The following is a 17,567-nucleotide window of genomic DNA, read 5'->3' as shown; positions in this document are numbered from 1 at the left end:
GTGACACGCACCACTGTGCATACCCAACATTGCGCTGCAGTAGCTAAGAAGTGTACCTCGAGACATCTAATGGCAAAATCTTGTACTGCTGCCAGTTTGACCGGTACGGTGAAATTCTCAGATATTTTGAGTAGCACCTCATATAGAAAAGTTGCAATGCCAGAAGACTGCACTGCAGTGCAGTAACACTTGCAGAGGTTGGTTTGTCGGTATGGCGGCTGGCAGTGGACAGTGAACAAGAACAACTGGAATGTACACTGCATAAATAGGTGAAGAGAATCGTTAGCGATTCTAAAGTGGAAATGACCGTGTACGACAAATTGTATGAAAATCAGATGGCAAATTGAGATTCATCGCAAGAATGTTAACGAAATTTAATCACTCCACAAAACGAATGGTGTAGAAAGCACAGTCCGTTGATTCTCAAGTATCACTTGTTGGTCTGGCAAAATGGAGAAGATCGGATGAAGAGCAGCACCGTTTATTTACGGGACTGTCCAGTATGTGTGCGAGGGTTACAGATATGTTAGACAGCTCCGGTCGCGAACACGGGGGAAGAGGTGTGGTACGTTACGGAGGAGATTTGCACGTCGTGCCGTTCTCAGTTCTCCCTCATTGTGCTTCCAAAATTTAACTATCTTACTTCTCACACATGTCATTTCTCACCTCGCTTCCATTTCAGACCTTCTAGGACAGTGGAAACGTATTACTTGCTCACACGCGCATGTTGTGAAAGGATCTTGATGTTACAAATTTGTCAATCTGTGAAACAGTCTTGGGTCCCTTACATTAAAAATTAACCATTAGTTGGCAGCGAGTGCTTGCAGCAACTTGATTTTCTAGTTGGACAGTGGTACAGTCAGGTTGGAATATCGACAATAATCTGATCGGAGTGGCCAAAGATGCTGGCCGTGCTTGTGTGAATGTGTGTGTGTGTGTGTTTCTTTTCTGAAGAAGGCTTTGGCCAAATGCTTGTATGTAACAGTCCCTTCATTTTGCCTGTCTACAATTTGACGTGTATTCTTTACAGTGATTTTCTAGTCAACAACTGCTAGTATTCCCCCCCCCCACCTCCCCGCACCCATTGCAACCCTCCCCTAGCTAGTGCCATGTCAATAGGCAGAGCCCACCGATCCTTTCCTTGTGACCGCCTCCAAAACTGGACATTGTAACTTGTGTACAGACTAAATATTTCGCCAGGAGAAAAGTAGTGAGAAAAATGTTAAATGAAGTTTTACTGTATTTCATGAGCTGCAGCTTGTAGGATAGTCCTAAATGCACCATCCATTTCTCACTTTTTGTGTAGTTGGATGTTGCTTTTAACCTTCCTCTACAGCAGTTTTGATAGCTTTCCTCATCTCCCTTGTGTACAATATTATAGTACAATAGCCTCGAGTTCTTCTTCCTTCTCAGCCTAGCTTTCAACAGTACCAGGTTACTGTCATTCGTTACATCAACTTCCAGGTAACTTTTGCATTTCTCGACCCAGTAACAGTATCATCACTTTGCTACATTATAATCTATTCAGTATCTTGCTGTATTTCCGGCTACAGTGCAGGTTTACAGTCTTCTTTTGAGCAGTCGGAACAAAGTGTGTGTAATTATGAGACTTTTCACTTTATTAAAGTCCATTTTTGTTATCCTGTGGCATTTCTCCACTGAGATTGTACTGACTGACTGTATTCATTCTCTGTTCTCATCACACTGTGCTCTCAGCTCGTATACTGGGGCTTTTACTTAGTACCGCCCCTATACTGCCCCTAATTTCTGGAGTGTGTGTTTCTGAAACTGTCTCGCTTCTCGGGCCATTTTATTGGACATAGTCCTAGTATGAAAATGTCGTGTTTAGTGCTCTCCTGTTTCAACATTTTCTTTCTGTTAAGCATGGAGCTTGGCACTCTCTTCCAAACGACCTCAGCCAGTATGAGATTTTCACTCTGCAGCGCAGGGTGCACGTATATGAAACTTACTGGCAGATTAAAACTGTGTGCCTTACTGAGACTTTGCCTTTCGCGGGTAAGTTCCGCCCTCAGCCCTTCTAACATCAGGTCATTTGTCACTCATCCCTTTTGTTGAAGACAAGCCCTGCAGGTTGTTTTACTGTCAGTATTGTCATCTTGCAAAGAATAGTGTGTGGGAGCAGCTTCTGGCATTAGTGTTATTGTTTCCTTTTCATTATCAGACCTTCTTATAGGATAACTTCTAACACTTTTCACTTCAGTATTGACATTTGATGCCATATCAAAATAAATAGGCGTCTCATCGGTGTTGCCCATCTGACATAACAAAAAGTTATGCCCTTTTGTCAGATGGATTATGTATGCCGGTACGTGAGTAGTGTTTCGTCAGACACCGCGGGAACCCACTGAGCTAGTGTCATCGCGTGTCGTAACGTTAGCTCTGCCCTCTTCGGCATCCTTATGCACCAGTTAGTACTCACTCCAAATTCCACGATGCCTGCCGTTGCAAATTCATATTTATCTCGACATCTCCGGTTGGATAATTTCTCGAATTATTGGGAAGCCTTCAGAGATATTTTTATCCCTCTTACCAAAAATCAAGCAATATTTATTCTATTTCTCTTTTGTTTTTCATTCACCAGAGATCTTAACTTATCGAGCCCAGGAAATTTGCCAAATGCAAATTTCACAGAGTATTTTTGTGATGTAATTTTTTAAAATTGTTATATTTATCACTCTACATTTTGTCATTATTTTCCTAACTGAGTGGCCCAGTATATTTTGGGACAGTTATTTATTTGTTTCTTTTTTTTTTCTTTTGTTGCAATGGCACAGCCTCAGCGAAAACAAAGATTGTTCTGATGAACAGTGACGATGATGAGGAAGACTTCATTAACATCAAAGCTGATGCTGAAGCAGGTATGAATATTTAATGTTTTAAAGGCCATTTCAATTTTTTTCATTTCGTGTTTGCAAACTGTAAGTTGTATGGCAGTGATGTGCTTTATCCAATCTCCTTTTCTAATTTGTAGGGCTAGTTTGTTACATGAACATATTATTTGCTATATACACATTTATTTCTATATGTTCAGATTATTTGATCAGTTCAGTTTCTTCACGGTCGTTTTAGAAATAGTGTATCTAGTAATAAGAAATGATTTGTTGCTCAGTGAGTTTGTTTGTGTGGTCGTCCTCTGCAGTGAGCACAGAAATATTTGTTTTGTAAATAAAAATTGCCTTTTCTTGCTGTGCTGTATTTTATTTCTCTCAGATGCACTGTACCTTTTTCACTTTAAGGCATCATCAGCGGGATAGTTCTTTGGGTTTTACGTCGGCATCTGCATCACATGGTGGAGGTCGCAATACAGCTCTATTTCCTGAAGACAGCAGTGGTATCGAAGTTGGTTTCTAGGTGTATGGATGACATAGGAACTGAAATTGTCAGCAGGAAAGCAAAAGCAGAAATGCTGAGCTTCACTTTCAAATGGTTTTTTACAAAAGAAAATCCAGGAATACTGCCCCAGTTTGTCTCCTGTCACAATCAGAAAGGTGACCAATATAGATATAAGTGTCTAAATTCCGAAGAAGTTCCATTTTGGAAAAAATCCTCCTTATTTCTGCCACATTTTAAAAATGCGGGGGGAAGCAGCTGAGAGTAAATACATCACTAACCAGTAGTGGGAAATGGGGGGAAATTTTCTGCAATATACAAGTAATTTTTAACATTTATAGCTACTGAATTGTGACTCACTTTCTTACATTTTTCTCTTCAGATACCATTTTTAATCTGTTGATGAGTAGGTGTATTTCCCACACTACTTCTATTAAGTTTGAGCATACTGCATTGTGCATTGGCTGTAGACAAGAAACTAATGGCAAAAACTTTTTGCTCTCAGCTCAGCAATTGAGGGACTGAAAATCCATTGACAAATAGAATTGTTGTAGCGACTTAAACGTGGATTCTGCATTCGCAAGTTGTGCCTGGTCAATTGAGCTATTTGGGGTGAAAGTTTTGAGACTGAAGATTCACACTGGCCCTAGCCTTAAAAACTGGACGTAGTTTCTGAGGAAGCCTTAATGTCCTCAGTTATTTTATTTTTATGGCTATTATGCTGTGGTCTGACATGTTGCTGTGCCTTCTGTTTTGACGTCTAATGGTGGAGAAGAGTCTTAGTTGATTTTTTAACTCAAATGAGCTCGATGGACCGAACAATTTATGTGTAACCGTGCGACGGTCAGGTCACGTCGTCATTCGACTGCGGCCTGAGATCGCTTAGTTGTGCCGGCACGTGTTACGGAGTGTGTATCACCGTGAGCTTTCTTCTCGACATTTGTTAAGTTACTACTGTGTAGTTTGCCACTAATCGTTATCCTGGCACTTTGATGTGTATTATGTCCCCAACTGGTTTAAGTAAAAGGTGACTTCCAGCTTTGATATTAGCAATGAAAAAGAAGGTGGGAGAAAGTTCACCAAGATTTAAGTACTTATAAACACATTTTCACTCTTACAGCAAGTAGGGACACTGTTTCAGGTAAATCACACAAATCTAAAGCCTGTGAATTTGGCTGTGTGTCTAAGAATTACAGATACAAACAACTTAAACTGGAATGATAACATATAACGTAGAAAATGTGTGACAAGTGAACCATACACTGTTTTATAGGCAGAACACTTAGAAGGTGCAACAGATCTACTAAAGACATTGTCTACACTACACTCGTCTTTTCTCTTTTGGAATACTGCTGTGTGGTATGGAATCCTTACTGGGTGTGATTGACAGAGGATGTCGAAAAAGTCAAAGGGCACCTCGTTTTGTGTTATGATTTTGGGTGTGTGTGTCACAGGTACAATACGCGAGTTGGTGTGGCAGTTATTAAAATAAAGGCATTTTTTGTTGCAACAAGATCTTTTGTGAAATACAGATCACTAATTTTCTCCTCTGAATTCAAAAATATTTTATTCATGATCATAATTAAATAAAATAATAGGAATCAGAACTTGCAGGGAAAGATTTAAGTGTTCATTTTTCCTGAATGCCGTGAGAGTATGGGACGGTAGAGAAATAATCTGAAGGTGGTTCAGTGAAGCGTATGCCAAACATTAGAGTCTAAATTGTAGAATAATCGTGTAGATCTGGATGACAGAGGGAATAAGACTACCGAAGTAAAATCTGGGACTTTTCAAAGTAGGAAGATATGTAGAGCTTAAGCATTCCACAAGTTCTGTCATTAGGGAAACCGAGAAGTCTCTTTGATTTTTCCCATTGACAGGAAGTGTCTCATCAGATCACAAATGTTGCAAGTGTCTCATCAGATCACAAATGTTGCCACCAAGATTGTATGGTTTACCCAAAATTCACAAACTAGGTTTTCTGCTAAGACCTACTGTTAGCGATATTGGTTGCCCGACCTATGGCACTGCCAAACACTTGGCATCTCTACTATAACCATTCTTTGGAATAACTGACTTAAAATTAAAAATTTTGCTCATTTCATGGAAAAATTAATCTCCCAAGCTGAATCTGAGAGAGATTGCGGCTAGTTTTGATGTTTTGTCGCTGCTCGCCATGGATCCTTAAAAAGTGAGGACATAGTTGGAATGTAATTTTTGCAAAGGATATGGCAAATATCTGTAAACACTGTCACACGTGAACTTGCTTTCAGTGGGACAACAAATTCTATGAATGAACTAATGAAAAGACTACAGGGAGCCGACCTAGTACAGTTGTAGCAAATTTCTGCATGGAAGACCTGGAAGAAGCAGAACAGAAGTCGATGACATTTTCATTTCTTAGCCTTCTGGAGGAAACAGTGTCATGTCTGAGAATTCCTAAATTTTGTGAATTATGTTAGTTCTAATATAAAGTTCACAATAGGGAGAGGAAAGATGCTAGAATTTATTTTTTGATGTTAATTACCTAGAAAACCTGACAGAACTTAGAGGCACAAAATCTACAGAATTCCACTCATATGGACAGATACCAACTGAGGTATTATATCACTTCGATGAAATGACTTACTCTACACATTTATTATATTTATGAACAACAGTCGTGAACTGTACTGTTAAATTTTATTAGAAGGTTTAATGAGTTGGGGAAAACACATTGTGTGGAGAATTTGTACCATTTGCACACATTAACCAGCACGATGGATGCAGCATTTCTGCGAGAAGGAGCAATGTTGGTCACACTGTGGCACTTGCTGGTTTGGTTATTACTCCTCACAGCTGCATCCTTTGTTGGAGACAAACTGCGCTCCACGAAATAGTGCACACCGTGAGAGTGGATGGTGTCGTGAAAAGAAAGAAGAGCCATTTTGGCTCTAGTTTGCTCTTAAATTTTAGAGGGAGCTGTCTCTTAACTGTCCGTCAATTTGTAATACTGCAGAAAAAAATTGCAGACAGTTGTTATATGGGATGTTCAAAAGTTGTAGGAGTTGGAAGAATATAACTGTTTCGGTCGGTAGCTTATTGGAAATAGACAAGCGCAATTTCCACCTCTGGCACAGGCCAAACAGCATGAGAGACGAAGTCCATGAAAGGAAGAAAGAAGATATCAAGGGGGGAGATATACTCCAGATAAGCGAGGCGGTAATTTCTGATCTGTACTTATCAGTATTGGGGTTATTAAGAGAAGTCTCCCGTTGTACGTTAATTAAATACAGCAGGGAACAGCCTGCTTCATGACTGTTCCAAGCAGAAAAGAGGAGTAATTAACACTTTAAGTGTTTTTTGCCCCCACTTCTCTGTCCTGGCAGGTTTGCCTTAGCTTTGCAAACTAGGAATCACGTCTATCCACACGTCCCAATTCCTGCTTGTAATCCATGACAACAGTCAGCTTTTGCGCGATGCAATTTTTTTAATTCGTTTCTCAAAGCGTGTATTCACAGAATGTGCCATATGTCGTTTCTTATTACGTAGGGAACTCCTTTCTGTACTGCCACATTGTGCTACTGACAGTGTCAGTTTTTCCTGCATTGTGTGTGTGTGTGTGTGTGTGTGTGTGTGTGTGTGTCACTTAGCACAACTTAGACAAGTTGTTGTCCTTAATGCTAAAGACTGCAAATGGCACCAAATCTTCTGTACTATGACCTCCACTGTACGTGTCGGCGCACCTCCACATCTCGGGCAGTAATCCACTGACGCCACGAATCAACTGTCACACAATTACGTATAGAATGTTCGGCTTCCCGAGCTAGTTTTAGTTCAGAAACGGACTGTTGAAGTCGGTACAGCCTCTGAGGTTGTGTGCGACATTAGGTGGTGAAATGTTTGGTACACAAATACACTCCTGGAAATTGAAATAAGAACACTGTGAATTCATTGTCCCAGGAAGGGGAAACTTTATTGACACATTCCTGGGGTCAGATACATCACATGATCACACTGACAGAACCACAGGCACATAGACACAGGCAACAGAGCATGCACAATGTCAGCACTAGTACAGTGTATATCCACCTTTCGCAGCAATGCAGGCTGCTATTCTCCCATGGAGACGATCGTAGAGATGCTGGATGTAGTCCTGTGGAACGGCTTGCCATGCCATTTCCACCTGGCGCCTCAGTTGGACCCGCGTTCGTGCTGGACGTGCAGGCCGCGTGAGACGACGCTTCATCCAGTCCCAAACGTGCTCAATGGGGGACAGATCCGGAGATCTTGCTGGCCAGGGTAGTTAACTTACACCTTCTAGAGCACGTTGGGTGGCACGGGATACATGCGGACGTGCATTGTCCTGTTGGAACAGCAAGTTCCCTTGCCGGTCTAGGAATGGTAGAACGATGGGTTCGATGACGGTTTGGATGTACCGTGCACTATTCAGTGTCCCCTCGACGATCACCAGTGGTGTACGGCCAGTGTAGGAGATCGCTCCCCACACCATGATGCCGGGTGTTGGCCCTGTGTGCCTCGGTCGTATGCAGTCCTGATTGTGGCGCTCACCTGCACGGCGCCAAACACGCATACGACCATCATTGGCACCAAGGCAGAAGCGACTCTCATCGCTGAAGACGACACGTCTCCATTCGTCCCTCCATTCACGCCTGTCGCGACACCACTGGAGGCGGGCTGCACGATGTTGGGGCGTGAGCGGAAGACGGCCTAACAGTGTGCGGGACCGTAGCCCAGCTTCGTGGAGACGGTTGCGAATGGTCCTCGCCGATACCCCAGGAGCAACAGTGTCCCTAATTTGCTGGGAAGTGGCGGTGCGGTCCCCTACGGCACTGCGTAGGATCCTACGGTCTTGGCGTGCATCTGTGCGTCGCTGTGGTCCGGTCCCAGGTCGATGGGCACGTGCACCTTCCGCCGACCACTGGCGACAACATCGATGTACTGTGGAGACCTCACGCCCCACGTGTTGAGCAATTCGGCGGTACGTCCACCCGGCCTCCCGCATGCCCACTATACGCCCTCGCTCAAAGTCCGTCAACTGCACATACGGTTCACGTCCACGCTGTCGCGGCATGCCACCAGTGCTAAAGACTGCGATGGAGCTCCGTATGCCACGGCGTACTGGCTGACACTGACGGCGGCGGTGCACAAATGCTGCGCAGCTAGCGCCATTCGACGGCCAACACCGCGGTTCCTGGTGTGTCCGCTGTGCCGTGCGTGTGATCATTGCTTGTACAGCCCTCTCGCAGTGTCCGGAGCAAGTATGATGGGTCTGACACACCGGTGTCAATGTGTTCTTTTTTCCATTTCCAGTCTGTACCCGATGCCCACACAGTTGAATTTACCGAGGCCTTAAATACTGACACGGAAGAATGGATTCTGTGACGGCGGAAGCACAAACATTATCGTGAGTCCTCTTCCCAGGAGTGCTGTGTACGAACATCAGTTGTTGTGACTGAGTAATTCACTGCATTTCTGAACTCAGCTCTCACGCTCTGAGGAGGTATAGGGGGCACAGGATAGACGAGAAATCAGTTTAGCTCAGAGCTCGATTGTTTTGGCTCTACAGGAACTGACACGTGTTTTCAGGAAAAATAATACGTAACGTGACCCAACTACAGGTGCATACTATGCTGAACCTTAACAGACACCAACTGACTGTGGTGCTAGAAACAGCAGTAATTACTGGGGCTCGAATTACTGATGTTATTACAGTAATTAAAGCAGTGCACAAGAGAATAAAGTGGAACGGAAACTGAGATTATGTAGTTTTGTGGGTGAAGTTAATAGATTCTTGTAGTTCGATAACTGCATTAACAGAAACATAGTGGCTCGCGAGACACCTCACCCGGTAGTTCCTGTCACAGTTTCACACTTCCGGAGAAGGAACACACAGTTGCAAGTGGGTTAGGTTATCATTTTTGCGCTGCATACTCCTGTTACTGAGCTTACGTGTTATACTGGCTAATTGATTGTTTTGTGGGTGCCAGATTTTGAGTGGTCCGTCTATTTTATAGAGGCCTTGTTGAAAGCAGAACTGCCCGCATCTGCTAAGCGACTGCAGACAGTGGCGGTGGCGGTGACAGTTAGGGGTGCCAAGACTGCTCAGAGGCAGAGCTGCACGTCGCCAGAGGCCGCGGCGAGAGCGGAGCCGCGGCAGCGGTAGCTTGGTGCCGCCGCAACTGTCGTGAACGCAGTCTCTGCACGGGACGTGACTGCAGCTCTGGGTGAGGTGGCTGCACTGCACTGCACTGGGTCTTCCACTTCCTCAGATTTGAAAACACTGCGAGATACGATAACATTTCGGAATAGAGAACAGAGTTAACAAATGAGTGATGCTGATAAGTGCTTCAGAAATGGAAGATTAACATAACAGAATTAACAAACAGTAGTTTCAATTATGTCAAAGAATACCACATTACAATTATGATACTGATAGACGCTGTTTCAGAGGACCTAAACATATTTTAAGGAGCCGGGAGGGGGGGGGGTGGGGTTAATATATACTCTCTTCTGTACGGTCATTCAAATTGGGGTGGTGGTACACACAGTATTGAATCAACAGGTTAGCCTTTATTGGGGTTATGTTGTCACTTTCCTTTTACATCTGGAACCAGAAGGTATTGATAACTTTCTGTACGACTGGTGGTGGGCTATACAGATGAAACCTGCTCTGAGCAACGTATCGGTAGCAGCGACATTTCTGTATGTTCAGATACTTCTCTCGACCCTTGCTACCCTTGCCTATGAGGTTATTATTTACAACTGGTTAAACAGGAGACTATACAGGTAGGAGCATGGAACAGCTTGCTCACTAGGTAAAACACTGGAAACAGTCATCCCGTGTGACATTCGTAGTGACCCGAATGAACAGGCTCGAGCCACAGTACGTAAACAGCCACGGAACCACCTCTAGCCTCGACTACACATCATTCGGAATACTTGATTCGTCCGATTGTAGGTAGATGTGATGCATCACGTTGATTGCGAAGAGGCAACATTGCGACTTGTCAGATTGCACCAAATGCCTGCCCAGTTTGTGTGTCATTTGGACCACCGACGGCTTTACGTGGTGCAGTGAGGGTCGTCCTTTTGTGATGTAGCTGACTCTCGATGTCTGTCGCAGGCAGTTATCTCCGTGACATACTCTCTGAAACGATTTGATACTGCCCGGCATTTGCTGATAGCAGCAGTTCCTGTCTGGTTTGAAACAATTGTCATCGACGAAGCGCGACACTCGTCTCCCTTCCGATCCTGTTAGTCGTTTCACAACCGCCAATCTTACTCCGTGTTATGAGGTTGTGAGTGGTACACCGGTCCTCGTAGATAGGTTAGACATTCTGCAATTTTAAACCCTAGGCCCGGTATTTACTACTTTAGGTGAAGCACGTTTTTTCCTGCTGATATACTGCCTTTAACTGCTCAACTTTATTTTTGATGACTGCGATTTCATTTCAAAATATTTATTTAAGATTTTGACCTTATCATCTGCTTCAATTTACCATGTAGCCGTAAGTGTTTGAACAGTTGTCAACTTATTGAGAAATTTGTAATAATTAATAATACTTTCATGTTAATCTCGTACGAGAAACTTCGGTTTTAAATATACTGCCAGATGATCAACTGAGGCAAATGTAACAAATAAAAATCTTGATATAGTGTTTGTAACTGTTGCTATAGCTCCTGAACACATTGGGCTTAAATGTAAAAATAAAATACTGTGAGTGTGTAATCTGGTAATAACCGGAGAAAATGCTTCCACAGTTACAGGTCTGCTGACAATGTGTTAACAACTCCTCCAAAAAAGTTGCAAGTTTTCTCACCAATTTTATGTGCCTGTATGAACTCGTATACACTGTTGCAGATTAATGTAAATAAGGGAAAACTGCATCAGCCGAGAGGTAGATTCGGCACTGTAGTGCACAACTGGGCTCAGCCACACCGGAGGTGGAACGGCCCGTCCTTCCTCGACCCGGTGAGTTGTGAGAGGGACCTACACTTTCACGTCGACTCTTCTGAGGCTTTAAGAAATAGTAACAGATGCCGAGATCCACTGGGGCTGTATTCGCTGACCCTTACATTTTATCCTCAGTACCATTGCACCACAGGTTAATCGCCTCTGGCTATCTATTAATGTAGCGTTCAGAGTTAGTTTCTCACATTAATTCTCTCTGTCAGCTTGTGGCACTTCCCTAAAGATTTTCATTTGCCGCGGGATATACGGAAGTTAATAAATTACCCATGTTTTAATACTGAAGTGACAATTTGCATTTTGCTTTGCTTTAATCTGTAAGTATTACGTACATAACATGTATTTTTATTACCTTTTTGATCCAGATTCGTACCAAAATCCTCCGGTGCAGTAGTGCTAAAATTTTTTCACTTGGCGTTAGTATTTTTAGTATTTCTTCAGCCCCTTTTTCTCGTGTCAGGCGTGTCAACTCCTAAACACCTTACTGCAGTTTGAATGAGGAACTGGAAAGTAGCAAATGGAGTACAGGTAATGGCAGCAGTTAAGGCGATTTCAGACACTGAAGTTGAGGTGCCAAGTGGTTGACAGGTACACAGATTAGATGGAAAATAGTGCTAAGAATTCTGACTGTGTCCTCCTCAGGAATGAAAATGCACACACACGAAACTTGTAGTCGGGTCGCAGTTCGCGTTTTTTCAGCTCTGAGAATGGACTGTCCAAAGGCCCTCCAACATTTTCAGTGTCTCGTCCGTGCCTTGTAGACCACTCGGATCCTCGACTGTAGGGCGAGTGGTTACCATTACTCCCTCTGTTACCGTACGTGATGTTGATGTGCCGGAATGTGTACTTGTGCATTGTGAGGGGTGAAGGTAAGGAGTTATTCCGGGTCTCACACACATTTGGTTTGCTCACCCTGTGACCTTCCTCTTCCTCACGCAGCACACAGTACGAGCGGTGCGCGGAAGGTCCGGCCGACAGTGCGCCGGGTTGTGACTGCGCCAGCCTCGGTTGTCGCCGTGGCGACAAAGAGGTCTGCGGGTGAAGAGGACGGCAGAGGCCCGGCAAAGAGGGCCGCCGTATGTGTCGGCGAGGAGGCTGTGTCGAAGAGGAGCCTGACCAGCACCGTGGGGGTGACCGACAGGTGGGTGGCAGCAGAATTCACAACTGCAGAAAAGTTCTGCTATTATGTGAACGAAATGCCCGGTACTGGCAGAAGAAACCGCAGTGTAGAATGTTCGTTATAATTATTACTGATCTTCGCAGCAAAATAAAACTTTTATCCGTTGTGGATGTGAACACTGTGACTATAACATGAAAAGGTTTTCAGAAATTACAACAACCGGTCGCCTTTTTAAATAGACGTGTTTCAGTAAATTAGGACTGGATTCAATCTGTGGCAAGATAGAAAATGAGAGCAAATAAGCATGACACGTGGCACAGTTTCACTAAATATTTACGGTATAAGTTCTACTTGTAGATGTTACTTGCAGTTATTAGATTCTGCAGATACATATTTGTTACGTGTAGCACTTTGGAAAACATTATTTACATTTACAGATTGTTTTCACTCTCTACTATTAATAGACACTTTGGAAAACATTATTTACATTTACAAATTGTTTTCACTCTCTACTATTAACAGACTTTGCCGCAGACACCGACTTTCGCATTTTATAAATCGTAAACAAACCGAAGACTGTTACTGAACTAAAGGCTCAAAGAGTTCATGTTGAACTAAAGATGTTGTTGATTAACACTCACAGTGAAGAATATTACATCTTAGTTACAGGGAATGTATATGCAAAATTAACTTAAATTAGCATAATTGTATTTTTCTTGCAGGAAATATAAATGCCAAATTAATGTAAATTAGTAAAAACAGCTGCAGATTAACCACTAACCTGTCAGTCTCAGATGTTGTATGCCCAGTTCAACCGATATATCGAGGAAGAAAATGGCTCTAGAATGAAATTTTCACTCTACAGCGGAGTGTGCGCTGATACGAAACTTCCTGGCAGATTAAAACTGTGTGCCGGACCGAGACTTGAACTTGGGGCCTTTGCCTTTCGCGGTCAAGTGCTATGCTGACTGATCTACCCGAGCACGACTCACGCCACGTCCTCACAGCTTTAATTCCGCCAGTTGTGCTTGGGTAGCTCAGTTGGTAGAGCACTTGCCCGTGAAACAGAGTTAGAGTCTCAGACCGGCACACAGTTTTAATCTGCCAGGAAGTTTCGTATCAGCGCACACTCCATTGTAAAGTGGAAAATTTCATTCCAGAAATATCCCCCAGGCTGTGGCTAAGCCATGTCTCCACAAATCCTTTCTTCCAGGAGTACTAGTTCTGCTAGATTCGCAGGAGAGCTTCTGTGAAGTTTGGAAGGTAGGAGACGAGGTACTGGCAGAATTAAAGCTGTGAGGATGGGGCTTGAGTCATGCTTGGGTAGCTCAGTTGCTAGAGCGCTTGCCTGCGAAAGGCAAAGGTCCCAAGTTCAAGTCTCGGTCTGGCACACAGTTTTAATCTGCCCGTGAGTTTTAATCTGCCCGTGAGTTTTAATCTGCCCGTGAGTTTTAATCTGCCAGTAAGTCAGAATGTGCCAGAAAGTTTGAAGAAAATGGCTGTTAAAAATTATCTCTTAATTGTAATAGAAATACAATGTGGACATCTAGTTTCATACACCTTTTAAAATGCACATATTAATTTGCAGCTCAATTTTTACTAATTTAAGTTAGTTTGGCATTTATATTTCCTGTAAGAAAGATACAGTTTCACTGGTTTAAGTTAATTTGGCATATATATTCCTTTTAAGTAAGATATAACTTTCAATAATGTTGAGTTTTGACCAACAATGTCTTTGGTTCAACATGAAATCTTTGAGCATGTCGTTTAATCACAGTCTTTGATTTGTTTACAAATTGTAAAACATGTCTTTGGCTAAATCTGTTAATTTTAGTGTGTGAACGCATTTTGAAAGTGGGAATAATGTTTCAAAAAGTGTCACACATTACAAATATATATTTGCAGAATCTATTAACCGTAAGTAACACCTTTAAGTAGAACTTATATTGTAAATATTGCATAAAACTGTACCACATGTTGCACTTATTTGCTGTTTTCTATCTTGCCGCAGGTACACAACAAGGCTCACAAAGCTACAACAAAAAGCACTGAATGTACGTATGTACCGTCTGATGATGAGCTGCTGGGCAGACAAAACCACTCATGGTTTATTGGAATACATCTATTTAAAAGGTGACTGGTTGTGGTAATTTCTGAAAACCTTTGCAGCAAAAATCTGGGCTTTTTAACTCCTTTGCGTATGTCACATAGGACAGCTTGTATATTTTTCAAATAAATTTCAACATTTGAGCTTCAGAGTTTCTCCATTTATTAACCATCTTCATTCACCTCTGACATGGCTGAAGACTGACATTTTACTAATTATGTACAGCACTGCTAATTGCTGGTCCTGTCACCTGCCAACGTGTATGAGAGTGTGCTGAAAGGTAAAGCCTCCAAACTTTTTATCTGAAAACTTGTAAAGCTTTTTAAATAACACTCTGCATCTTCATTATTTATGTACCTACATATTTATCTCTCAAAGTAGTCACCCTCTCGGCTGACACATTTCTCTCAAAAAAAGGCAAGTTTATTGATACTGTCACTGTAGAATGTTTGTCGACCAAGCCACGAGCTCACCACTGCTTGCACCACTTCACCACTATCAAAGTGAAGTCCTCGAAGGTATTATTTGAGGTTTGGAAATGCAGTCATCCACTCTGAACTGTCACTCGCGTAGAGATTAGCTCCCCCCATTCCTTCATTATGAGCACGAACGACCTGACATTGCATCTTTCTTACGATCGTCACGGTACACGGCTTCCATTCTCCTACGCATTTCATTTGGAGTCATGTTTTCTGTTGTAATAACTCGATTATAGTGTGCCATTTCTCTCTCTCTCTCTCTCTCTCTCTCTCTCTCTCTCTCTCTCACTCACACACACACACACACACACACACACACACACACACACACACACACACGTGTTAGATACCACCTCGCTACACACTACGGTTTGAAGCCCCGACAGAGGGTCGCCACTCGCATCGGCGACATGATAAAATCGATCGAGTAATGTGCAGCACGTGTAATACCATGATCAATATTGGTATGGGAATAAAAAATTCGGAGATACTACTTTTCGGCGTGCCTGTATAGTTAAATGACAATTTGTGATTCTTAAAATATTGTAATCATAATTTATCACAATTTACATTGAAGTAAAGTTCGTGTGAAAAAATTTAAATGTGACAATGTGCTTAACAGATATTAACAATACATTTTAAATAAATTATTTTGTTAAATACAGAAGTTTAATGTACCAAATTTTGTACAGTTATTATTAACATTTAATACTAAGATGTATCAATGTCATTGAAATAGATGAAACCTGTTCTGTTCTCTACAACTTCAGTGCTTTTAACATTACAGTTTTATTGTTCTATGCAAGTAACTGATCTTATAATTTTATTTTTCCCTGAGACATTTACGTCTCTTCTTTATCTACGGTAATAATTGAAGCAGAAGAATGAATTAGAACTTGTGCTGCAGCTGGGATTCGAACCTGGGTCTTCTTGCTTCCTAGGCCAAAATGCTAAACATTACATCACCATAGCACTATGCTTAACATTCGTGCATTAACTACCAACACAAACTTCATTTCGTATCTTCTGCTTATTTTCCCTTACATTGTCACTACTGCCAGGGACAATAAATAAATTCCTTCTACTTCAGTCATCATCGTAGGCAAATAACTGACTTTAAACTTGTCCAATAAGTAAATATCATACTGAAAGTTTATATTCTGAACACTTGACTAAGTCATTTTATATTATCTTTACCAGTTTTGACAAAAGTACCCAAAAAAGTAATTGGCTTCAATTAAAATTACTTTTACTTTTCAGTCAGGTGGGTTAATGACCTAACTTTAGGGAAACTAAAATCTCATATAAAGATGTGAAACAAATACTAACAAAGAGATAGAGGGGCTGGCCAGTACTTACCTCAGCTCAGTACAGCCGATAGATACACATAAAACAGAACCGAAAATTTACATTCCTAGCTTTCGGAACAAATGTTCCTTCATCAGGGGGGAGAGAGGGGAAAGAAAGGGAAGAAGGGAAAGGAGATTCAGTTACTCACAACCCAGGCTATGAAGCAACAGGGAAAGGAAAATATGGAGGGTAGCAAGGATGGAGGCATGGTTGTCAGAGAGAAGCCAAAGATATTCTACTGTAAGTACTGTGCCAGCTTCAAACCAAAGAGGATGCATACAGAAGTAAAGAGGTATATAGTATAAAGATAAATACAACTATGTAGGATGAAAAGATGCGTGAATAGCTAAAGAGGAAAGGAAAAGAGGAGAAGACTGAAGAGTAAATGGGAGTGAGGTAGTTTAACGTAGGTTCAGTCCAGGGGGATGGCGGGATGAAAGGATGTGTTGGAGTGCAAGTTCCCATCTCCGCAGTTCAGAGGGACTGGTGTTGGGTGGGAGAAGCCAAATGGCACATACGGTGTAGCAGGTTCCTAGGTCCCTAGAATTATGCTGGAGGGCATGCTCCGCTACTGGGTATTGGGCATCTTCTAGGCGGACAGTTCGTCTGTGTCCGTTCATGCGCTCAGCCAGTTTAGTTGTTGTCATGCCGATGTAAAAGGCTGTGCAGTGCAGGCATGTCAGTTGATAAATGACATGTGTAGTTTCGCACGTGGCCCTGCCTTGAATTGTGTATGTTTTACCAGTAACGGGGCTGGAGTAGGTGGTTGTGGGGGGATGCATGGGGCCCTACAATATTCCCAGACTACCTTCTCTACCCAGCGGTTCCTACCCCTGTAACCGACCCCGCTGCAAAACCTGCCCCATGCATCCCCCCACAACCACCTACTCCAGCCCCGTTACTGGTAAAACATACACAATTCAAGGCAGGGCCACGTGCGAAACTACACATGTCATTTATCAACTGACATGCCTGCACTGCACAGCCTTTTACATCGGCATGACAACAACTAAACTGGCTGAGCGCATGAACGGACACAGACGAACTGTCCGCCTAGGAGATGCCCAATACCCAGTAGCGGAGCATCCCCTCCAGCATAATTCTAGGGACCTAGGAACCTGCTACACCGTATGTGCCATTTGGCTTCTCCCACCCAACACCAGTCCCTCTGAACTGCGGAGATGGGAA

General features: G+C 42.7%; 1 protein-coding gene across 2 annotated transcripts in view; it reads left to right on the top strand.

The window, feature by feature from the left end:
• LOC126106905 (zinc finger CCCH domain-containing protein 14) overlaps positions 1 to 17,567 on the top strand; it is a 239,044-nt gene that overhangs the window by 29,047 nt on the left and 192,430 nt on the right. For both annotated transcript variants that reach the window (XM_049913322.1, XM_049913321.1), the window contains exons 5-6: positions 2,796 to 2,879; positions 12,263 to 12,464. In XM_049913322.1, coding sequence (XP_049769279.1) covers positions 2,796 to 2,879; positions 12,263 to 12,464 — 286 coding nt within the window. The remainder of the gene's footprint in view (positions 1 to 2,795; positions 2,880 to 12,262; positions 12,465 to 17,567) is intronic.

The sequence above is a fragment of the Schistocerca cancellata genome, chromosome 10, assembly GCF_023864275.1.
Source record: "Schistocerca cancellata isolate TAMUIC-IGC-003103 chromosome 10, iqSchCanc2.1, whole genome shotgun sequence".
NCBI lineage: Eukaryota > Metazoa > Arthropoda > Insecta > Orthoptera > Acrididae > Schistocerca > Schistocerca cancellata.
The sequence above is the reverse complement of the archived record's forward strand: the minus strand, read 5'-3'. Positions and strand labels throughout refer to the sequence as shown.